The sequence below is a fragment of the Gorilla gorilla genome, chromosome 5 (assembly GCF_029281585.2).
Source record: "Gorilla gorilla gorilla isolate KB3781 chromosome 5, NHGRI_mGorGor1-v2.1_pri, whole genome shotgun sequence".
Taxonomy (NCBI): Eukaryota; Metazoa; Chordata; class Mammalia; order Primates; family Hominidae; genus Gorilla; species Gorilla gorilla.
The window spans coordinates 179,306,734-179,320,852 of NC_073229.2; the positions used below are offsets into that span (position 1 = coordinate 179,306,734).

A 14,119-nucleotide genomic window follows, 5' to 3' on the forward strand; every position below is an offset into this window, starting at 1 on the left:
GATTCATGGTTAGCAGTGAAGAAAGAAATATCATTCTAGTAATCTTCACTAGTGTGTTGTAAACATACTAGTTAATTTCTCGATGCTAAGCATAGGTTAGATTTAGGAGAGCCATTTGTATTTTATTTACCTCTTGAAGTGCTAATTCTACTGGATATAAATTGACTTGGGCAACACGATTTTTAAAATCCTTTCTGGTATGAAGACTTGAAGGTTAAAGATGTATTTTTGTTACAAGAATCTTGCTTTGCATGACATTATCAGCAGCCACTGGTATTACACTTATGCTGCGTGCAAGAAGGGATGCTTTGGATAGCTGTAAGCTCTGATGGGTGATCATGTGTGTTTCTCACAGGAGCCGAGGTCCAAGGAGGGCAGTGACTACTTTGACAGTCGCTCTGATGGACTGAATACAGATGTGCAGGGATCCTCCCAGGCATCTGCTTTTCTGTGGTCAGGGGGCTCTGCTCAGATCCTGTCTCAGAGAAGTGAATCCACACATGCGATTGGCAGCGATCCCCTCCGGCAGAACATTTATGAGAATTTCATGCGAGAGTTGGAAATGAGCAGGACCAACACTGAGAACATAGAAACATCTACAGAAACCGCCGAGTCCAGCAGCGAGTCACTCAGCTCTCTGGAACAGCTAGATCTGCTCTTTGAGAAGGAACAGGGGGTGGTCCGGAAGGCCGGGTGGCTCTTCTTCAAGCCCCTGGTCACTGTGCAGAAGGAAAGGAAGCTTGAGCTGGTGGCACGAAGGAAATGGAAACAGTACTGGGTAACGCTGAAAGGTGAGTGCAGTGTCACCTGCTGAGGCCACTGGGGATTGTTTCCTCCAGCCGTGCTCTTTCCCAGGAAGTGCCAAGAGTCTAGCATTGATCTGAGTTCACATGAGGGGTTTGACACAGGATCCATGGGCTGCCTTCATGCAGATACTTTCTCGCACCCGTGAAATAGGCTTTACCTACTATTCACATGTATTATGCAGTTCAATAAATAAATATTGGATTTTTTTTTACTTATTTTTATTTTTTTTGAGACAGAGTCTTGCTTTGTTGCCCAGGCTGGAGTGCAATGGCAGGATCTCAGCTCACTGCAACCTCTGCCTCCCAGGCTCAAGCAATTCTCGTGCCTCAGCCTCCTGAGTAGCTGGAATTACAGGCGTGGGCCACCACACCTGGCTAAGTTTTGTCTAATTTTTAGTAGAGATGGGGATTCTTCACGTTGACCAGGCTGCTCTCATAACTCCTGACCTCAAGCAGGTTGTCCACCTTGGCCTCCCAAAGTGCTGGGATTACAGGCATGAACCACTGCACCCGGCCTATTATAATGGTTGGATTTAATACTTATTGCTTATTTTATAGGTATGCCTGTACCGTTTTTGATACTTTCGCTGGATTTGGAGAAAAAAAAAGTCAGTAACCAAAGGTAGTTTAGTTGTTTGGAAGGCAGCTTCTGAATTTCACATTCCGTACATGTTCAGAACTCCAAAGAGGTTTTCTTTCCAGCTTGTGCAACTAAGATTATCATCTGGATTATTGATTTGTCATTCCAGCTTTATGAACAAAGTCTATTTGTTGTCATCACTAACAAGTGCAGCTGTCTTTTTTTTTTTTTTTAATATACTTTAAGTTCTAGGGTACATGTGCACAATGTGCATGCAGGTTTGTTACATAGGTATATGTGTGCCATGTTGGTTTGCTGCACCCATCAACTCGTCATTTACATTAGGTATATCTCCTAATGCTATCCCTCCCCTATTCCCCCATCCCCCAACAGGCCCCGGTTTGTGATGTTCCCTGCCCTGTGTCCAAGTGTTCTCATTGTTCAATTCCCACCTATGAGTGAGAACATGTGGTGTTTGGTTTTCTGTCCTTGTGATAGTTTGCTGAGAATGATGGTTTCCAGCTTCATCCATGTCTCTGCAAAGGACAGGAACTCATCCTTTTTTATGGCTGCATAGTATTCCATGGTGTGTATGGGCCACATTTTCTTAATCCAGTCTATCATTGATGGACCAGCTGTCTTTTTTTTAAACATAAAGGCAATAGAAGTAAGAATTTGTTTTGTTGACATGAGAAAAGTTTTTTATAAGCATTGCCATTTAAAAATTATAATTGCCTTGAGGAAGAAAGAAGCTCCAAATCTGTACAGCGTTGATTTATGCAGATGCACACAGAGCGGCCTCGCAGCTTCTGGCATTCTGCACAGCCCTCTGGGACTCTTTGTCAGAGGAGCTGAGTGTGTTGTTCAAAAGCCAAACCTCATCGTCAAGTGATACCCTTCCCTGTCACAGGAGAGAGCAGAAACATCTGCAAATACTACGTGTGCAATGTCCAGTGCCCTCTCAATTACCCCTTTCTAGCTTTTCTTTGCCCCTTATTGAACAGTTGGAGCCCTGCTCCCCCAACCGTGGAGGGCAGGCATCATGCCTTCGTTACCACAAGCCCCTCTGGCACCTCTGGTAAAGGGGCACTTGCAAAGGCATTTCATATCCAAGTGATACCTTTTCCTAGCAGGCCGGCGGGTGTACAAAGCCCAGGGGCCCAGCATTCCTCACATGCTGCAGTCCTCTTTTCCATCCCTAGATTTGGATGCTTGTAGACATTGTGGCTGGCTGAGGAAGGTAAAGAACGTCCCCAGTTTTTCCATACTGGCGAGGCAGATTTCTGTATTGAATGACAGAAACGATTTGGAAAGATGGAATAGTGGGTTGAATCTGGCAGGATTAACATTTAAAGATATAAGAAAGTTCTGCTTTAAGGTTTAAAAGTCAGATAGCTACCCAAGGACAGGATAGGGAAATGTGGCTGCAAACTATTATGAGTGAGGCCAGGTGCGGTGGCTCACACCTGTAATCCCAGCACTTTGGGAGGCCGAGGCGGGTGGATCTCCTGAGGTTAGGAGTTTGAGACCAGCCTGGCCAACATGGTGAAACCCCGTCTCTACTAAAAATACAATAATTAGCCTGGCATTGTGGCAGGTTCCTGTAATCCCAGCTACTCAGGAGGCTGAGGCTGCAGAATTGCTTGAACCTGGGAGGCGGAGGTTGCAGAGAGCTGAGATCATGCCACTGCACTCCAGCCTGGGCGATGAGTGAAACTCCATCTCAAAAACAAACAAACAAACAAACAAACCAAAACAAGTATTATGAGTGAAAAAGATGTCGGGATTTAATTTGCAGGCCATGTGTTTCCAAGTTGATGTGGCTGAAAAGGTAAATGTGATTTCAAAGAGCAAATGTGATCTTTAGCTACCTCATTAGAGATGTCATGTGATCATCAGCTACCTCCTTAGAAATGCTATATCTCTTGCAAAGGAGATGACAGTCTCTCCTTTCTTTGCCCTGGTCAGAGCTGGTCGTTTCCCTCCTTGTGGGCACAATATTGCAGGAGATTTGTTAGGAAATGAGAAATTGATCCTTGAAAGGTTGTCCTGGAGGATCCCTAAATGGGGAGAGAGTGAACATGTTCCCTTAAGGGGTAAACATCTGGGACTGTTTGTGAATCATAGTCTGAAGCTGCCTCCTAGTCACATGATATGAATACTTAGAATGGATGCACGTTACCCCATCATCTGTCACGTATCTACTTTTTAAGTGTGAAATTTGTTTCTTAAAATTAATTCTGTGAGAATTTCTTCCCTGCCTGTCTATGGATTTCAAAACCCCCAGTATACATCACCCTAGTGGTGGGGGCTAGACTGGGAGGCAGGGTGACTGTGTGTGTGTGTGTGTGTGTGTGTGTGTGTGTGTGAGAGAGAGAGAGAGAGAGAATATACCACTTTGAGAAGCCGGGCCATAGGTGATGACAAGGAGATTTAGAGCCGTGCTAGATGGAGGAGGGCATAAAGATCTAGGGATATTTAGCATGGAGAAAATAAGAACTGGGTGAGAGTGAACAGCAGTGTGTAGAAGAGACATTGAATTTATTCTGGGCCTGCAGAGGTTAGGATGGGACTAATAGATGGGAGACAGGCTGATTCTAAATTTTTTAATATAAAAAACAACAGTGACAGCCATGGGCACGTGGAAAGATGCTCCCTTTTTGATTTCTCTGCTACTGACCACATTTTTCCAGAGCCAAATTGTTACAGGCTTCTTGAGGGAAACTCAGGCAGATATCACTTAAGGGCTGGAAGAGCTGATTGGCAGCTTCCTGTATTTTATCCCAAAAGGTAGGCCAGGAACTTCTGGCTACCAACTTCAGGGGTAGTGATGGGCCTGAGTTGTCACTGAGCATTGCTAGATTTGTAGTCTTGGCTAGGTCCTGCTTTCCTGGTGTTTGCTTGTAAAACACTTCAAGATCCATGGATAAAGGGTGCTTTGTAGTATAAATGTTATCAAGCACACATTTCTTCCTTTCCTTTGCAGCCAAGGCAAGACTTGTGATAAAGATGTTTTTTTTCCTAGCGTAACCTTTTCCATGTGGCTTTCTACACCTCTTTCCTCTGGGAATTCAGTATGTTGAGTTCTAATTTCTTGGCTTAGAATCCAAGTTGTAATGTTTGGACTTAACTGTTTGGTTTAATCTTAGTTAAAAACACATATATGTGTATACACACACACACACACACACACACACACACACACTCTTAAGCCTAATTTTTAAATTATCCTTAAAGTATCCATGTAAATAAATGGGAGACAGTTTTCTGGAGAGAGCCGTTATTAACAAACCATCTGGTTATCTGCCTACCTGGAATGTATAGGTATGTGAGGGACGTACATGTTTTTCAAGGCTTTGGAGGATGTAATAAATTTTCAACAAGGGTAATTCTGCTTTCCATTTGTCTTTTCCAGTGAGTGGATTTTCGTGCAGTTCACTGGGGACTTCCTGGGCTGAAGAGTTGGCAAGGTCATTAAACATATCCCTCAAAATATGCAACAGACTGAGTGATAGTCAGTGTCGGGGGAGGAGTTCATAAACTAATTTTAGGATACTGGTGATTCTGCCCCGAGATGGGCCAGCAGCAGGGATGGGAGGTCAAAAGGGTGTCATAGAAAAGGTGGATTTGAGGGAAAACCAAGACTAATTGCCCTCTTTCCCCTGGGTGAGATTTCTACTAATATTACGTCTCTATTCCTATACTGCCATTGCTATGCCAATCTGTTTTCTCTTTCTGCTACCATAGCATGAATGTCCAGTGTCAACGACCCCTCCAAGCCAAGACCAGCGCTTGGTAGGGACTGGGCAGGGCTGGGAGCCCCCAGCACCGGGGTGAATGGCACCAGTGCTTGGTAGGGACTGGGCAGGGCTGGGGGCCCCCAGCACCGGGGTGAATGGCACCAGTGCTTGGTAGGGACTGGGCAGGGCTGGGGGCCCCCAGCACCGGGGTGAACGGCAAAGGCAGGGTTGGGGGCCCCCAGCACTGGGGTGAATGGCAGAGGCTTCACTGACACGGGTGCAGCCGGTTTCCACTGGCCCCAGTGCCCCCTTAGAGATGCAGAGTCCCGTGAAGTTGAACTTGATGTCATAGAGTTAAGATTGATTTCCTGATTTTTAAATTTGATAGCCACAAAATTCTGCCTGTTGTTTTACTTCCTGGCCTGGCTCTAATGTGAAATGTCCTGTTTTGATTTCATGCCTCCAAGTTAGAGCGGTAGTCTGTTGTCCATGGGTTGTTAGGTTTGGTGACATTTTGGCATTGGCCCAAGGTTTGCATTCATTTCCTCTAGATGCCACGATTTAAACCATGGCTGTTGGAATTCCAGTGTTAGGGAAGCTGGGAAGTGAACGTGAACCCATCGGAAAGAATTTGGACGTGTGTGCAGCTGGAGCTGCTCTGCCCCTTCGCCCTGGTCCTCGGGCCCCGGGTCATGGCTTGTAGCATGTGCAACAGTAGCATCAGATGGGCCTTACTCGATGGGAAGACTTGGTTTATAGTTTAACTGCTGCATCAGTGGCTGGAAAAAGATACTGGCCAGGCCTGCAAGAAGCAGCTCTGGCTGTAAACCTCTTGCTACTTTCCCTTGTTTGTAATACTTGAGTTCTGTCAGCCTGTTAGTTTGGATGAGTTTTATTTGCGGGGAGGAGCAAATGCCCAGTTTCTTGAGATCATAAAGTACCATGGAGGGAGAAAGTACTGTTTCCGAAGTCCAAGCTTGGAGCAGGCATCTTTCTCTCTTGGCTTCTGCGTGCTGTTATTGGTTCTATTGGATAAACTTGTTTGTTCATATCAAGACTTATTTTTAAAGGAAGTAATGAAATTGGAAAGACTGAAATAGTTTTCAAAACGTCTGCACTTTTATGAATGAGGATGCAAACACAGTAGGATAAAGTACCATGAAGTGGGCCCCAGGCATTTGTTTACAGTGCAGGCAGGCTGGTGTTTCTTTCCTGTCAATGTGAAAGGCACTTGCGAAGCACCCAGATGGTGGTCATGTCATTGTTATTTGTATGCTGGAGGTTGCCACGTGAGAAGTGGTCAAAAAAGTTTATTGGATACAGATTTGAGGGGATAGTTAACCTATACAAGAGGACACATTTGTGAGCATTTTAGAAGCTTAGTTTGCTTAAAAATTGTGTCTAATAATTATAATGCAATTTCTAATTAATGAAGCAAACTTTTTTTTTTTTTTTTAATTGATCATTCTTGGGTGTTTCTCGCAGAGGGGGATTTGGCAGGGTCACAGGACAATAGTGGAGGGAAGGTCAGCAGATAAACAAGTGAACAAAGGTCTCTGGTTTTCCTAGGCAGAGGACCCTGCGGCCTTCCGCAGTGTTTGTGTCCCTGGGTACTTGAGATTAGGGAGTGGTGATGACTCTTAACGAGCATGCTGCCTTCAAGCATCTGTTTAACAAAGCACATCTTGCACCGCCCTTAATCCATTCAACCCTGAGTGGATACAGCACATGTTTCAGAGAGCACAGGGTTGGGCGTAAGGTCACAGATCAACAGGATCCCAAGGCAGAAGAATTTTTCTTAGTACAGAACAAAATGAAAAGTCTCCCATGTCTACCTCTTTCTACACAGACACGGCAACCATCCGACTTCTCAATCTTTTCCCCACCTTTCCCCCCTTTCTATTTCACAAAACCGCCATTATCATCATGGCCCGTTCTCAATGAGCTGTTGGGTACACCTCCCAGACGCGGTGGTGGCCGGGCAGAGGGGCTCCTCACTTCCCAGTAGGGGCAGCCGGGCAGAGGCACCCCTCACCTCCCGGACGGGGCAGCTGGCCAGGCGGGGGCCTGACCCCCCCACCTCCCTCCTGGATGGGGCGGCTGGCCGGTTGGGGGGCTGACCCCCCCACCTCCCTCCCTGACGGGGCGGCTGGCCGGGCCGGGGGCTGACCCCCCCCACCTCCCTCCCACACGGGGCGGCTGGCCGGGCGGGGGGCTGACCCCCCCACCTCCCTCCCGGACGGGGCGGCTGGCTGGGTGGTGGGCTGACCCCCCCCACCTCCCTCCCGGACGGGGCGGCTGGCCGGGCAGAGGGGCTCCTCACTTCCCAGTAGGGGCAGCCGGGCAGAGGCGCCCCTCACCTCCCGGACGGGGCGGCTGGCCGGGCGGGGGACTGACGCCCCCACCTCCCTCCCGGACGGGGCGGCTGGCCGGGCAGAGGGGCTCCTCACTTCCCAGTAGGGGCAGCCGGGCAGAGGCGCCCCTCACCTCCCGGACGGGGCGGCTGGCCGGGCGGGGGGCTGACGCCCCCACCTCCCTCCCGGACGGAGGGGCTGGCCGGGCAGAGGGGCTCCTCACTTCCCAGTAGGGGCGGCCGGGCAGAGGCGCCCCTCACCTCCCGGACGGGGCGGCTGGCCAGGCGGGGGGCTGACCCTCCCACCTCCCTCCCGGACGGGGCGGCTGGCCGGGCGGGGGGCTGACCCCCCCACCTCCCTCCCGGACGGGGCGGCTGGCCGGGAGGGGGGCTGACGCCTCACCTCCCTCCCGGACGGGGCGGCTGGCCGGGCAGAGGGGCTCCTCACTTCCCAGTAGGGCCGGCCGGGCCGAGGCGCCCCTCACCTCCCGGACAGGGCGGCTGGCCGGGCGGGGGGCTGATCCCCCCACCTCCCTCCCGGACGAGGTGGCTGCTGGGCGGAGACGCTCCTCACTTCCCAGACGGGGTGGCTGCTGGGCGGAGGGGCTCCTCACTTCTCAGACGGGGCGGCCGGGCAGAGACGCTCCTCACTTCCCAGATGTGATGGCGGCCGGGAAGAGGCGCTCCTCACTTCCTAGATGGGATGGCGGCCGGGCAGAGACGCTCCTCACCTTCCAGACTGGGCAGCCAGGCAGAGGGGCTCCTCACATCCCAGATGATGGGCGGCCAGGCAGAGACGCTCCTCACTTCCCAGACGGGGTGGCGGCGGGGCAGAGGCTGCAATCTCGGCACTTTGGGAGGCCAAGGCAGGCGGCTGGGAGGTGATTGTAGTGAGCCGACATCACGCCACTGCACTCCAGCCTGGGCGCCATTGAGCACTGAGTTAACGAGACTCCGTCTGCAATCCCGGCACCTGGGGAGGCCAAGGCTGGCAGATCACTCGCGGTTAGGAGCTGGAGACCAGCCCGGCCGACACAGCGAAACCCCGTCTCCACCAAAAAAATACGAAAACCAGTCAGGTGTGGCGGCGCGCGCCTGCAATCGCAGGCACTCGGCAGGCACTCGGCAGGAGAATCAGGCAGGGAGGTTGCAGTGAGCCGAGATGGCAGCAGTACCGTCCAGCTTCAGCTTGGCATCAGAAGGAGACCGTGGAAAGAGAGGGAGAGGGAGACCCTGGGGAGAGGGAGAGGGAGAGGGGTATGTCATCTCCCTCTTTTAAAAATTTAAGTTTGGCTGGGCGCTGTGGCTCACGCTTGTAATCCCAGCACTTTGGGAGGCCGAGGCAGGTGGATGACCTGAGGTCATGAGTTCGAGACCAGCCTGGCCAACACAGTGCAACCCCGTCTCCACTAAAAATATGAAAATTAGCCGGGTGTGGAGGCATGCGCCTGTAATCCTAGCTACTTGGGAGGCTGAGGCAAGAGAATTGCTTGAACTGGGGAGGCGGAGGTTGCAGTGAGCTGAGATCACGCCACTGCACTCCACCTGGGCAACAGGGCAAGACTCGGTCTCAAAAGAAAAAATAAATAAATAAAGTCAAGGGGGTAACACCTCTTGGTAACTCTCCTGTTGTTTCTCATGCCAGCATCATCACAGCCTTGAGGCTCTGGGGTAGGTCACTTCGTTGAGCTCGTTTCCATGAGGATAACGTTATCCTGGGTGTCTGTGAGAATGCTGCACTGAGTATAGAGCCCAGGCTCCTGGGTCAGCCGGGTTCGAATCCCCTTTCCTCCGTGAAGATCTGGGTCAGTCACAAGTGCTTCAGTTTCTTCGATTTGGCTGAGGGAGGCTTTGACTCCAAAAAATTAACCCTTGAGTGTACCCGGCCACAGCTTAGCACATCCAGGGTGTTTCCACCCTTTCTTTGGGATCCTCAGGGCTGGGTGGAGCCGGTCCTTCCCGTCTCTCCTTATACTCGCGCACTCGCGCTGGCTGGAACTAGTCCTCCAAGTAGAATCGAAGCAAACTCTTAATAACTCTACCTGCAATACTTTATTTGCTTATGAGGGGAAGAGTAAGTACTTAAAAGCATATGTTGCAGTATTTTTAGAGTAACGTTTGAAAATTCAGGCACATTTAGTTTCACTTTTCTCCCTTAGTCTAAGTAATGTTTTCTATTAGTTTCACTTTTCTCCCTTAGCCTAAGTAATGTTTTCTATTACTGTGAGATAAAAGGAAATACTAAAAATTAAGTTATTTTACATGGCATTTGGAGAACAAACTGGGTACTTTCTCATAAATGGCAAAGTCCCCTAGGTATGTTCAGTTTCGTGTTCCCATTGATGGTCAACGGAGTGAGTGAGTGTGGGATTTTCTTTGGCCTCTTACATTGAGATTCCCTAAATAACGTGGTGCTGTGCTTAAGGGCCAGAGGGCCTGAGTTCACATCCCTGCTGCTCCACAGTGCAGCGGTGGGACCCCTGCAAGGAATTCGATCTCTCAGTTTTCTCATTTTTAGTGTGAAAGGAAAATAAAACCTGGGGACCCCAATTCCTGATGCCAGAAGGAAAAGAAAACAAGCTGAAAGCTGAGTCATGCAAGAAGCTGCCTTTCCTTTTCTTTCTAAGTAGGAGCTACAGATAAAAGGTTAAATATCCCCACAGGTAGCTAGCTACTCTGTGTTCACCTTATCTTATGTAAAGTGCTCATTCACCAAGTGCTGGATGATTACGTGATTGACAGTTCCCCTGCCTGCTCCTTTTCCCTCGCAGCAGGTGGATTACCATGCTCTCCCTCTTTCCTCTCCAGCCCACTTTTAATTTTTAAACACTGAAGCCCTCAACATCGTCTTTGGAGAAAAGCACAGACCACAGACTATTTCTGTGATTCTGTGCTCTCTTCCTCCGGGCATGTCCATAACTTTGGCAAAATAAACTTCTCAATGGATCGAGACCAGTCCTAGATACTTTTTGGGTCACAGTAGAATGGGCTAAATAACCCTGCCCACCTTAGGGCCTCTATGGGGATTAAATAAGCCAGTGCATGTGGAGTACTTAGAAGAGTTAAGCAACAACTTATTATTTGGTATTGTTATTACTGATATTACATTTACAAAGACATCTCATTTTCATTCAAGTTCATTCTGATACAACTAGGTGTACTTCAGATGCCACTTTTCCTTGTTTACCATGTTTCTGTCACATGATTGTCTCACTCAGGTGTTTTTAAAAAAGTGTGTCACTTACCCTCCCAGTCCTTTCCTACATCTCCAGGTCTGACCGGGATGTTATTTTGCTTCTCTGTTTCACAGGATGCACGCTGCTGTTTTATGAGACCTATGGGAAGAATTCCATGGATCAGAGCAGTGCCCCTCGGTGTGCTCTGTTTGCAGAAGACAGCATAGTGCAGTCTGTTCCAGAACATCCCAAGAAAGAAAATGTGTTCTGCCTCAGCAACTCCTTTGGAGATGTCTACCTTTTCCAGGTACTGCTGGTACTTTGTAAGTGGAACTAATAGTTTATGTACTGCTAGAATAAGAAGGAACAGAAAAGGCAAAACTTGGAAATGAAATTGAATAAATACTTAGTTAGGCTTTGGATTTGGCCTTAAGCAACAGATGTTGGCTTCCGCTGACTGCCAAGGGCGCTGGGCCATCAGCAATCCAGTCATTCATCCAGAGGGCACTTTTCAGGTGCCTCTGAAGTCCCAGGCTGTGGCCCATGAGCTGCTCATTGGGACACAAAGAGAAAAAAATCATGATCCCTATTCTGGAGTAGCTGGCGATCTAGTGAGTACAATGGTCAAGATTCCCAGATTTGGGGCTTTTAAAATGAAGCTTGGAGAATATTGATGGGAGAGGCTTGGGTTCTTGCCACGAATCTCAGTGGATGTCAAAAGTTTTCAGGAAAACCCTCATAGACAAATGCTATGAGGTCTCATTTCCCTGTGGAAGTGGTCTTAGGATCTTAAGATTCAGGTTATCTACTGTTAGAATTTTCAGTGACTTTTTAGCCAATGAGATGTTGTAGAACATGGCGGTACTGAGCCATTGGTATTGGGGTCGGGCTTAGGTTTGAATCCTGGCACCTTTGTTAGCGTTGAGTTTGTAAGTGATCTTGGAGCGCGCACCAGACTTCTCTGAGCTTTGGGCCCTTCAACCAGTAGGATAATAGTGGCTTACATGATTGCTGTAAGAGTAAATAACATCGTGTGTGTGTTAAATGCTAAATAAATTTTAAGTTGGTGATTAATATTAATTCAGAACAGGTGAGAGTGAGAGCTGGGAAGTGAAGTGTGCTTCTTAAACGTCCACCATCTAAACCCAGCACTTGACATACACACAGTGTTGGCCGTAGGTTACATCTGACTGGAAGTTTCATGGAAAGCCTCGTAAAGCTTGGGTTTAGATCCCTCATAAAGATGGTCCTGGGTGCCCTCAGAAGCCCTGCAAAGTAACAGTGTTCTCTAGGCTGACTTTGGGAGTCTAGAATGCTCAGAAGTGCTCCCTCACTTACCCAGTGCTGGGTTAAGCTCCCTGGGCCTTTAATTGTACTGCCATTCCCAACCTGACTGAACTTACTAGAGCCAGGGCCTGAGATTTGATTTTCCTTTTCTTAACAGAAAGGTTGCTTAAAACTTCTATGATACTTTAAAGCAAAGTAATGAATTTATGTTAGTCTGAATTGTAAGGAAAGTAAAAAAACAAACAACAACAACAAAAAGTTAGATTAAATCTGCATGGATTTCTTAGGGTCAAGTGTGAAATGAATGTTTTATTTTGTGATTCAGGTAAAACATCCTTAGTTTTGAGAGTTTTCCCGCCTGTGATCCCAGCACTTTGGAAGCTGAGGCAGGAGGATGGCTTGTGGTGAGGAGTTTGAAATCAGCTTGGTCAGCATAGCGAGGCCCCATCTCTACGAAAGAACAATAAAAAAATTAGCCAGGCATGGTGGTGCGCACTTGTGGTCCCAGCTACTTGGGAGGCTGAGGCTTGAGGATCATTTGAGCTCAGGAGGTCAAGGTTGCAATGAGCTATGATTGTGCCACTGCACTCCAGCCCAGGTGACAGAGTGAGACCCTGTCTTAGCAACAACAACAACAAAATTTTCCCAGGTGTTCTGTTTTGTGATCCCAGAGGCCACTTGAGGTTTGACCCTGTGACTCGAATGTGTGTGGTTATTTCTAGACATCAAGAGAAATGAAAGTACTTTTCAGCCTGCTTAGAATCATACCCATTTGCCCACTTTATTCAAACTTTGCTTATTGTTTTTAAAATATTTTTCTTTTAAAAAATGTATTATTATTATTATTATTATTATTTGAGATGGAGTCTTGCTCTGTTGCCCAGGCTGGAGTACAGTGGTGTGATCTCAGCTCACTGCAACCTCTGCCTCCCAGGTTCAAGCAATTCTTGAATTCCTCCCTCAGCTTCCCAAGTAGCTGGGATTACAGGTGCCCGCCACTATGCCTGGCTAATTTTTTTTTGTGTGTGTGTGTTTTTAGTAGAGACTGTGTTTCACCGTGTTGGCCAGGCTGGTTTCGAACTCCTGACCTCAAGTGACCTTGCCTTGGCCTTCCAAAGAGTGCTAGGATTATAGGCGTGAGCCACCACGCCTGTACTATTATTATTTTTTAATTGACATGGGGACTTACTGTGTTCCCCAGGCTGGTCTTGAACTCCTGGACTCAAAAGTCCTGGGATTACAGGCATGAGCCACTGTGCCCAGCCAAAAATAAACTATTTATCTTTTATACAAATAGTATGTGGTCTTTGTGTTAGAAGTCACTGAAAAGTAGAGAAAGGAAAAACCTTGATATATTCAAAGACAATAGCATTATTTTGTTTCCCCCCAATATACTTTTATTTACATTGTTCTTTTTTTTTTTTTTTTTTTTTTGTATTTAGGCCATACTGTAGATGTAATTTTATATCCAGGTTTCAAAATTTCATATTCTAATCCTAATGTTTACTCATTCTGTTAAAATTCTGAAGACAAGTATCCTTTTATTTATTTATTTATTTATTTTTGAGATGGAGTCTTGCCCTGTCACCCAGGCTGGCATGCAGTGGCACGATCTCGGCTCACTGCAACCTCCGCCCCATGGGCTCAAGTGATTCTCCTGTCTCAGCTTCCCGAGTAGGTGGGATTTCAGGCATGCACCACCACACCCAGCTAATTTTTGTATTTTATTTATTTATTTATTTTTGAGACAGAGTCTCACTCTGTTACCCAGGCTGGAGTGCAGTAGCGTGATCTTGGCTGACTGCAACCTCCACCTCCCAGGTCAAAGTGGTTCTCATGTCTCAGCCTCCCAAGTAGCTGGGCTTACAGGCATGCGCCACCACACCCGGCTAATTTTTGTATTTTAGTAGAGATGTGGTTTCACCATGTTGGCCAGGCTGGTCTCGAACTCCTGACCTCAGGTGATCCACCTGCTTCAGCCTCCCAAAGTGCTGGGATTACAGGCGTGAGCCACCGTGCCTGGCCAAGCATCCTTTTAGAGAGTGGCGTAATGTATCATGAGTGTGTCTCCCCTGTTGTTCTTATCACTCCTGTGTTGTTGGCTAGCACTTGTTTCTGGTTTTAGTTCCTGTCCTAGTCAGAGCTCCGTGATGCTTTCTGCTTTGCTCCTAATGTTC

The 14,119-nt window shown here is 47.9% G+C and overlaps 1 protein-coding gene across 6 annotated transcripts in view; it reads left to right on the forward strand.

Moving 5' to 3' along the window:
• The window catches only part of TIAM2 (TIAM Rac1 associated GEF 2), a 268,214-nt gene that overhangs the window by 144,687 nt on the left and 109,408 nt on the right, over window positions 1–14,119 (forward strand). For all 6 annotated transcript variants that reach the window (XM_055391088.2, XM_055391086.2, XM_063707972.1 and 3 more), the window contains 2 exons: window positions 356–791; window positions 10,790–10,962. In XM_055391088.2, coding sequence (XP_055247063.1) covers window positions 356–791; window positions 10,790–10,962 — 609 coding nt within the window. The remainder of the gene's footprint in view (window positions 1–355; window positions 792–10,789; window positions 10,963–14,119) is intronic.